At 37.8% G+C, this 10,000-nt stretch overlaps 2 protein-coding genes across 2 annotated transcripts in view; both read right to left on the bottom strand.

The window, feature by feature from the left end:
- LOC138059458 (uncharacterized) overlaps positions 1 to 4,476 on the bottom strand; it is a 9,467-nt gene extending 4,991 nt beyond the window's left edge. The window contains exon 1 of the mRNA XM_068905077.1: positions 4,356 to 4,476. Coding sequence (XP_068761178.1) covers positions 4,356 to 4,451 — 96 coding nt within the window. The 5' untranslated portion in view covers positions 4,452 to 4,476. The remainder of the gene's footprint in view (positions 1 to 4,355) is intronic.
- Positions 4,472 to 8,881, bottom strand: LOC138013951 (solute carrier family 38 member 10-like). Its single transcript, XM_068860984.1, has 4 exons — positions 8,763 to 8,881; positions 7,354 to 7,472; positions 5,384 to 5,623; positions 4,472 to 4,795 (listed from the first exon to the last, which is right to left on the bottom strand). Exons 1-4 carry the CDS (start codon positions 8,815 to 8,817, stop codon positions 4,472 to 4,474), a joined length of 738 nt encoding a protein of 245 aa, XP_068717085.1. The 5' UTR covers positions 8,818 to 8,881.
- Between the last annotated feature and the right edge of the window lie 1,119 nt (positions 8,882 to 10,000).

Genomic DNA, 10,000 nt, shown 5'->3' with positions numbered 1-10,000 from the left:
AGATGTGATTAATATTAAATGTTATGATAAAAAATCTTATCTCAATGTCTTACAAAAGTTAGAAATTGAAGCTTTCATTATACCACATTCCTTCCCCTCAACACTCTTTGGATTATTATTTTCTTCCTTCAATTTTTCAATCTGGTTCGTTAAAATATCCATCCCAGTTGGCCCCTCCCTTTGTGACCTTTGACAATCAATTCCTGGTAGATGTGTGAAAAAGTGCTCTGATGTCATTCACAGATCAACAGGAAACCGATTCAATACATGTACACTGTACAGCAAAAACCCACACAATAGAAGATCATGGATTAAGAGCCTAATTATGTGATGGTCAAAGTGTGGGACTACAATGGTCAGCGCAATCACCTTTCATCCTACCCAGCAACTCTAGATTTGTGATGTTTGAATTTCTATATGTTGGGTTTTAAAGTATACTTATGCAGGATGAAGGTTGAAGCAAGTAGTGCTGATAAACAATAATTATTGTATGCTATGGAAGGGCCACATCCATGCTTGTACATGTAGCAAATTACTGTTTGGTCAACAGTAATGAAATCTTTTAAGAATTAAGGACCCATTAATTTTAGGATCCTGATTTAAGATTAAGTGTCAGTAACTACCAGTACCCAAAATTAAGAACCTGTTAAAGCTTGAATTTAAACAAATCCTAGATGAGGGTTTTTAATGTATCCCAACGAAAAAAAAGTTGGCTTAAATCCTGTGATGACAGACGTATACTGGACACAAAAGTACTAAGTTTTTTCTTCATGTGTTTTATAAACTAATACGATTAAGCAGCTAAGACAGTATGTGTGTACATGTACATAATATAGGAATATGAGAGATTGATGGCCAAAGCTTACGCAAAGGTTAATCAAGAACACAGATACGTTAACCCATCTCATTTCTTTAAGAATCTTTTGATCAAAGCCAATTGTGGCAATTGTGATGGTAATTACTATAAAAGAACCTTCCAAATAAAAAGGCATATTATGAGGGACTGCTGGTGCAAAATGTTGACATCAGTTAAAACTCAATAGAGAACTATGTGCAAGGTACCAGTAATTCAAAAAGTGCAAGGCAATAATTTTCTGTTTTAAAGTAGTTTATTTCATGTTATAGTTTTAATAATACTGTATCAAATGATACAAATCCCTAGAACTACGAAAACCACTAAAAGGACTTAATAATTAAATAATTTTATGAGTTAGACACTTCTACAAGAGTTAGTCTACATATAAATCTGTTCAGAGATCACAAACGAAATTACATACCGTATTTACCCGTGTATAAGTCGACCTTTTATGGCCTCAAAAGAAGCTCCAAAAATCGCCCTCGACTTATACATGGGTCAAAGATTTCGAGCCAAGTTCCAGCTAAATAATTTATTCAAAATTAACATCATAATGTGGTCTTTGGGCATAACAAACGCAGTGGACGAAAGACTTCAAAATGAATGTAAAAGCAATTCCAGTTGAAATGAAAAAGGATTTGTTTTACTTTAAATGTTGAAGATACTCACAAGCACAAATATGAAATAGACACTGGAAATTTTCGTTTTCCAAAGGCGGAAAGCTCTCAAAAACATTCTTGTTTCTTCAAATAAAACGCGATCCTTCAACGGCTTAGTAACCTGGCGCAATACCTCGTGTTTGCGTGCAAGTATGATCGTCACTCGTGTTGCCTGAAAATGCTGGTTGGTAATGATTGTTTTTTATTCTTTATACAAACCTGGATGATTTAAATGCTTTTGCAAACTTTGTATTGTTTGGTTTACGAGTTTTTTTTCGTTTGCCATGTGAGAAATTATAAGTCAAGCACCAATAAACCTTGCACATTTCGCATCGTTTTTGAAGTTATTTTCAAAGATTGACTCCTGCTTCTGTGATGTTGTGCTTATCCTCTAAAGCCCTTTATCCTTGAACAACGAAACAGGTTAGTTTGAGGTTTACATGTTCGATTTTCTGAGAACTTTTTCGAAATTCAAGGACAAAATGCCCGCATATACAACAACCGCTGAACCACAAAACTATTAAGCGCTTGAGGCCCTTAATTTTTTGTTGAATCCACAGTTCCAGAAATCGAAGAATGCAAGATTAGTATCCCATGAACATTTAGCAAAGAAATTAAGAAATTGCTTTTTTTGCCATCAAAAATGGGGGGTCGACTTATACATGGGATCGACTTATACACGGGTAAATACGGTACCTGTAAATTATTATATGCAAGTAAACTACTTACAATAATATTATAATTTTCTGTTCTTAATATTGAAAGGCAATAAGGTTATATTCATCTAATATATGTAACATTATGATAAAAGATAATGCAACACTTCCCTTAAAATGAAGTACTCCCAGCTAAGAGCAGCATTATTGTGATTGTACAGCTGTATGAAAATGCTGAAGTCATTCAACGTTGACATCGACTCTCAAACTCCCAACAAAAGGAAGATAAAAATTACATTACATAACATTTTATGGGCTACTTTGATTGAAAGGGTAATGTTCCATGTTTATGCAGTAAAAGTTATAAAATGGTAAAGTCACCAAAAAGATGAAAACGAAAATAATTCACTTACTGGAAAATTATAGATGAACGATCGAAGTTTCGGCCATATCACACGGCCTTCATCAGGAATCTGCCGAGTCAGCTTGGGTCACGCAAGTGTCACGTGATAGCTGACTCGGCACGTCCCGTAACGTACGATCCCAAGTGATGCTATGAAGTCAGTCTTCAGATCCTTCGGTTTTTCTACCACTTTCAAGCCATGTAACACCTTAAGGCAGAAGTTGGTAAATGTCAAGGACAAGCCCCGTAAAGATAAGATCTCCCATGTGATATACGGGATAAGGTGCGGTTCGGAGAACTGCAGTGAAACCTACGTTGGAGAGACCAAGCAGACGGTGGGCTCGAGAATGGGACAGTATAAAAGGCCTAGTACCATCGAGGCACAGAATTCTGCCATCTATAACCATTTAAGAAGCTCGGGGCACTCGTTTTATCTAAGTGATGTCAAGATCCTGGACAAGGAAGAAAACTGGGTCAGACGTGGCATTAAAGAAGCTGTTTGGGAGAGGATAGAGGGCCCTTCTCTTAACAAGAAAGGGGGGCTACGGTTCGTGCTATCGCACACTTGGGACCGTGTGTTTCGGGATGTGCCGAGTCAGCTATCACGTGACACTTGCGTGACCCAAGCTGACTTGGCAGATTCCTGATGAAGGCCGTGTGATATGGCCCAAACGTCAATCGTTTGTCTATAATTTTCCAGTAAGTGAATTTTTTTCGTTTTCGTTTACTCTCAACTGGATGAATGATACAATTCATTGTCATAAAGTTATCACCAAAAAGATGTTAAGAATGGTTAACTGATTAATAAAACTCAAAGTTATACATTGTACCTTTAAGCTACTGACAGACTGAAATTGCCGACTTAAATTACTGTTGGTAGTTTTCATTCAAGATAGATCGATTCACAGTAGTTTTGGTTTCCTTGTCACATTTTAAGTTACATCACAGCAGTGAGGATGAAAAAGTGCTGCTACTCCTGCCTCCTGCTGATGATGATGCAAATAATCAGAATGATGAGATGGCAAATGGCAAATTATTAGCATGGAACAGCATGAGTGTAAGTCTTAATAATATTTACTTAATATCAACATTCTCTTGGATTTAGTGATGACATCTAGTAGCTGATAATTATTACTGTAAAATTGAGGATTATTTTGTTAGCAATTAACCCATTGACTTAATAGGAGTGTGACTTTATAGATTTTACTTAAGCTACATTGTAACACCGGATGATTTTACTTGTCATTTGGGGTTGGTTTAGGAGTCAATGGGTTATCAACCTCTACATCCACTTAACCCTTTAACTCCCAATAGTGCCACTTATAGATTTTACTCTGCCTAACGCCAGACGATTTTACACGTCAATGGGGAACCTCACGGGGCTGAAAGGGTTAAATGCATTGATTGCTAGGAGAGAAACTATAGATTTTACTCTGGGTGGGGGCCCTTTCGGGAGTCAATGGGCTACGTTAACGCACAAAGAAGACAATTAACAATAAAATTTAATATATCCAGCTTTGGCCATCAGGCTCTGTATTTCTTTTAGGGTTAAACTGTGGTCTTGTGTCAGTGGGAGAGCAAAACAAGGAAAAAAAGTCCAGTAAGGTTGAATTGCTACAGTGAAGCATTCCTTTCATAAGGAGTAGATAGGTCTGCCTATCTTTCCTGTGAGTAGCTTTCTTCAATGTTCAGCCCTAACAGGGATGTATTTAACAAAGATCTCATTAACTATTAATTACTTCCCTAAATATTGCTTGAGAGTTATAATATTACTAATGAACCTTATCCTTTTGCTCCAGCTTCTTTAGTTCTTCATTGATTTCTTGCTCAGAAACTTTGACTTGATTAGCATCAACAGCATTCCTGTTAGCAGTCATTTCATCTACCTTGCCTTCATTCAATATCGAACCTCATGATGATCTGATGATTTGTCAGGCTCCTCTCCGTTGCTCATAAGCTGACGTTTGTCTTTTGATTGTTCATCTTCTTTGTGATGCTCATCAGGTGCATCCTGCTCGTTTTTGTCAGGAGGTGCATGTGGAACTGGTGGCTCTTGCCTCTTCTCTTTGCCCTCCACTGGTTCAGCAGGTTCATCTGCTTTTAATTTTAACCCTTCATTTGCAGCATCGTCTATTTGTAAGGGCTTTGCTTCAACTGGTTTTAAGTTTTCAACTCCAAGTTTCCCATCAACTTTAAGTGCATGGTCTCCCTCCAAGCCAATCTAAAACCGTAAAAAATTTGTGATGCTAAACTTGTTAAAATTATATTTAACCCCTTGAAACTTAACAAATTTTACTCTGTCTACCACCAGACAATTTTACTCCTTGATAGGATGGGTTAGGAGTCAGTGAGTTAAAGAATCTCCACACAATGTCTCCAATCCCCTCCCCCCCCCCCCAAAAAAAAAATAAAATAAAATAAAATAAAATAAAAAATGAGTGCAGTGTCTATTGGGCAGGTTGCGACCACTAACAGGAGTGTAACAGCTTTGTGTGTTTTGTTTTCTTAAATAATTATAGAAAGAAAATAACTTTAAGATAAGAGAACCTTAACTGTAAGGACAGAAGCAAACTAAATTGCCATTTTACAAGTACTGCTAAGCAGCTGAACCTGGCATATATGATGCTGATTCTGGGAATCAAACCCAAGCACACTGGTGGAAGGTGAGTGCTCTCACCACTGCGCTATCCCTGCCCCCATGTTAAAGGAAGAGGTGCTCTTAGCTTTGAAAAGTTCAAGTTCACATTAACACTGTTCGTGTACCTGAAGTGAATCAGTCTTATGGTTGTGTATTTAAAGAGAAAATCACCTTTGCAACATCTACATCAACTGCTCCACCATTGATCAGAAGGTTTGTGTGGTTTTCTTGTTGATTAGCATCACGGATAAACCCTTGTTTCTCAATGAAGTCATGTACAGCCACAGGTTGAATAGGATCAATACCGGGTGGGTGGATATCAACCTGATGGCCAGGCTCAATACTTTTGTCATTCATCAGGACAGTGTAGGTGCCGGTTACAAAACAAACCAAACCTAACACCAGAACAAGCTGAAAAAAATAAACACAAACAATATCATTTAGATTTAACTTTCTTCACCAGAAAGCTACAGTTGACATGCACTGACTATAAAACCCAGAAAGCTATTTCATTATACCAATAATATGCAAATCTCAGTAATAAGATAACACATCTATCCAATCACTGTAAGTATTCCTTTTGAAAAAGTGTTCCACGCCTATTAAACCAATATTCTCAGTTGTTTGGTTCTTGGCTAGGGCCTATACCAAGTGCAATCTGAACCTATGGGCAGGTTTGCATTGTTTAACCTCAGGCTTTGACTCCCAAGCCGGCCTGAATCGGCCATACTTAGTATTTTACTCTGTCTAACTGTAAGGCTAGACGATTTTGCTCCAGTAAATTTGCAATTCACAAAGAAATTTAATCTAGCTTAACATAATTTAATTTATGACTTGATGCAAGATAAAATTATTACATGCATACATGTGCAAAATCTGGGTAGTAGCTTTCAGACATGATAACTTGCAAAGAACTAATGGCCTTGTCTGGCATTATAATGCATCTGATCTCTCAACTATAATCATTGAAAAGGTGGCTGACAGTTCCCCTGCGAGCAGAGTGTCTTTGGATCTTGCTAGATAAGTGGAGAAGAGGAAAGTAGACTCTGCTCACTGCCTCCACATTCTTTGATTTGCCGCTCATCCAAAGAATTGGATGAGTCAGTCCAGTTTCGACTTGTCAAAACTGTTTTTTTAAATTTTTGCAAATGATCAATCGCCACGCGCCATCATTATTTTGAAATTTACAACACCGTGGCAATTCTAACTGTTAGAATTCCCACGAGTTTTTCCCATGTGTTGGTTACAGAAACTAGTCTGAAAGAAACCTATAAATTTTTCAGTTAAAAAAATGAAATGGCTTTTTAAGAGTATGGACTCTCTTGAGTTTCCAATGAAATGATCCCTTGATTGTCGTGTGTTTGCCAGAGTTGTTGGAAAACATCCCGACTGTTTGTTTTTGTTTTGTGGCTACTACTCTTCCTGACTTATCTAGGAAGATTGAAAGAGACTCTGCTTGCAGGGTAGCTGACAGTCAGCAGTCTGCTCGAAAGGGACCAACAGCAAAACAATAATTATGTCCAGAAATGCACGTACATGTACCTAATTAGATGCATACCCAATGGAGTGTCCCATTAAGTCTACATGTAAGCACTTGCTACATGTACGTACGGTATCCAACAATAAGGTCAGTCTAAATTACAGGTTAGCATTATTTTTAGCTTAGGGTAAATGCAGCTGTTTCTGTATGAGCGACATGAGTGATGTTGGAGTTGGGGGAAAGAGCAAGGGGACACTTTGTGTTGATGCTTATTGAAATCAGCGCGCATCTAATTACTTGACTGTATTTCTGGAAATCTATCTGCAGCGAATGGACAAACAATGCCAAAATAGCCAAAAAGACTAACAGTTTTAAGAAAACATGACAACTGAACGTCAGTCCAGAAATGGCAAATCGTTGATTGGGTGAGATACCGCTGCAACCAGTTTTGACCAGAAATGTTATTTCAGCTCTTAATGAACTTTTTAAAAGCAACAAAAGATACCGATATTCATCCTGGAAGTCAAAAGTGAATTAATCAAGAGGCTTGCTTATGTTGGCTGAGTCTCGAGCTCAGAATGAATTTTTACAAGAATCTAAAGAAGCTGTTACAAACTCATGTCAAAATTACCAGATGTAAATATTCACAACATAATCGTACCTTAGCAATAGGCCTTGAGTTTGTCTGCTCTGATACAATATGAAGATAAATGTTGGAAGGAAAGATGAATGCTATCATGGCTCCCATGGTGGCTCCAGTCAATGCTAGTACAAATTCAACTACAAAACGAAGTAGCATAATTATAACCCTTTCACTTTCAAGAGTGACACTTGAAAATTTTACTGTAATGCCAGATAATTTTACTTGAAATTATGAGGGCACCATCGTGGCTAAAAGGGTTAACATCAGGATTATCATTTATTCCTGCACCATTCCAGGAGACAAGGAGTTGTGTAATAGCTGACAGCTATGGATGCTAACAAAACCATTATAACAAGTTGCTCTTTTGGCGATCAGTGTTCACAATTTTATAAAATTGCTAAAAAAGGGGCTTAAAACTGATCTACTGTAAACTTAAAAAAGTTTCCCAAATTTTCGAACCGTATCTCTGGTTCTTCTTCGGGGGACAATGAATCTAAAATTCAAAATCACTGCTTCATATTTTGGTTCCCAAGAGATCTTAACAGTGGCACATAATTATACCCTTCAAGGCTGCTGCCTACGAAAATTTTAAAGGGGCCCTTAGAGCTAAACGCTGAGAACTTAGGAGCCCAACATATGAAGTGAAAGGTGTTGCTGTGAAAAATTGAGGCGCCCAGAGCTATTCTTTGGAGCCCCAGGCTACCGGGCTCCTGTTAGGCAACAGCCTTGCCCTTGGGAACTCCATTCTTTCATTCACAGAGTTCTTAACAATCTTTGAGTGTAAAGACTCCAGAAAATTTCTGCACTTGTAATTAGTTTCATTCCTTTCAAGAATTTCGCTGTAGCGTGGATGGATGTCGAGCATGGTACTTTCGGAATGTTGTCGGATTGCCGACTCTTTAGTTGCGGCACGCGCGGGATCATGTTCCACTCTCCTCAAAGCCCAGCACTGTTTGCTCTCACCAATGTAGGAAAAATGGCAGTCTTTGCATTCAACCCTGTAAATGATGCCTGCTATTAGACACTATAGAAACGTTTAAGAGTGGTCTGTTGATAACTGTGAATGCCACCTGACAATGCCGGTCTGAGATTATAATTGCAATCGCAAGAGAAAAACTGTTGTAATGTCTGCAGCCAGATAAGTGTGAACACTTTCTTATCATTGGATTCAGCAGCAGGAGTAACTCCTGCAGGTTTAAGCTTATTTTCTTACCACTTCCACATTGACTGGAGATCTAAGTCAGATTAATATCCCAAAACAAATAAACAACAACAATGTTTACAATACTAGTTACAAGTTGAGTTGGGTGGAGCAAAGATTAAAAAAATTTTTATATACAATAGATTCTTGTATTAGTTTTGGTTTATGCAATCACCTCCTTACAGCAAAACCTCTGGAAAAAGAGTTTCTAAAACATGTTTCTTACTTTGTGGAAATAAAATTCCAAGCAACAGAGTTGCAGAGATGATGCCCACAGTCATGTAAGTAAATCTGTCATGTGGAATGAATCCTGTACCTCCTGGTAGATTGTCAGAGTTGCTTGACTGTTGATACAATAATAATAATTAACACTGCAAGGAAAGTTAACAATAATTTAGACATAATAATAATTATTATTACCCACTCCCACTGAGGTATAATGATTATTTACTTTGATGACAGAAACATTCCACACAAATCCTACTGACTGTTTTAAGGCCGGTTTACACGGTGCAACTTGTCGGCCCGAATTTTTGGCGGCAGCTTTGAAAAAAATCTGGCCGACAAAAAATCTGTTGCAGATTGAACTGGTTTAAAATATTCTGGAACACCATTGAAAAATTTTCTACAGAGTTTTCAGTGCATGTTAAATATCTCTAGATTCTTGTTTTAAGTGTTTCCAGGTGAAATAATTGAGAGTACCCTCATTTGTTACATCTCGATGTACTAAACAAATTTCTCTTGTAGTGATTACACTAGAGTCGAAATTCACTCCTAGCGACTTTGAAGTCTATGATGAATTATTTAACACTTCTCAGCATTCAACTGTAGTTTTGTTCGTCATTGACCAACTTTCTCTCTTCGGCAATAGCTTCCTGAAAAGTACTGGTAGTGCCCTTTGGGACTACTTCAGCCAAGGCCATATCGTCGACATACTGCCAGATGGAAACCCTTGGAGGGTTTAGGTAAGTTATCATTATCATTTGTGCCTTGGGGAACAACCGTAGGAACGTGTCCCCACTCCAAGAAACAGTCCCTTGATAGCTTTGAATCCATTGCTCTCTATTGATAAGAAAATCGCACATCCATCGAGCTACCCCTCGTTGGATACGGAGAATAAGGATTGCCGGTAGATCTATAAGATCAAAGGCTTTCCGATGGTCCAGTATTTTCCTTGATTTAAAGATGCACAGATGCAAAGATGGAGGGTGCAGGTCATTGTTTGACTCATAGCTGAAACCTCCCAAACCTTAACTATGGTATCCGGAATGATAACATTATGCCTTAAAACTATGCTTTAGACAATGTTTAAGGCTCAGGTTAGCATTTTTTTGTAATCAAAGGTTTGGGTTTGTTTCAGTTCTGGATCCAAAAAAAGGCCGTAACCCTAACCTGCACTTTCCATTCTCCAGATGCAAAGATGATAGTCAGAGGTCAAACATAAACGACAAAATAATAATTAAA

The sequence above is a fragment of the Montipora capricornis genome, chromosome 8 (assembly GCF_036669925.1).
Source record: "Montipora capricornis isolate CH-2021 chromosome 8, ASM3666992v2, whole genome shotgun sequence".
NCBI classification, from domain to species: domain Eukaryota; kingdom Metazoa; phylum Cnidaria; class Anthozoa; order Scleractinia; family Acroporidae; genus Montipora; species Montipora capricornis.
Note: the sequence above shows the minus strand (reverse complement) of the source record. Positions and strands in the feature narration are given on the sequence as shown.

Coding starts and splice junctions, on each gene's coding strand:
- LOC138013951 (XM_068860984.1), bottom strand. CDS start 8,817: ATGACTGTGGGCATCATCTCTGCAACTCTGTTGCTTGGAATTTTATTT. Junction 7,473..8,762: donor TGGAATTTTATTTCCACAAA/GTAAGAAACATG, acceptor TTCGTTTTGTAG/TTGAATTTGTACTAGCATTG. Junction 4,796..5,383: donor TTGATGTAGATGTTGCAAAG/GTGATTTTCTCT, acceptor TTACGGTTTTAG/ATTGGCTTGGAGGGAGACCA.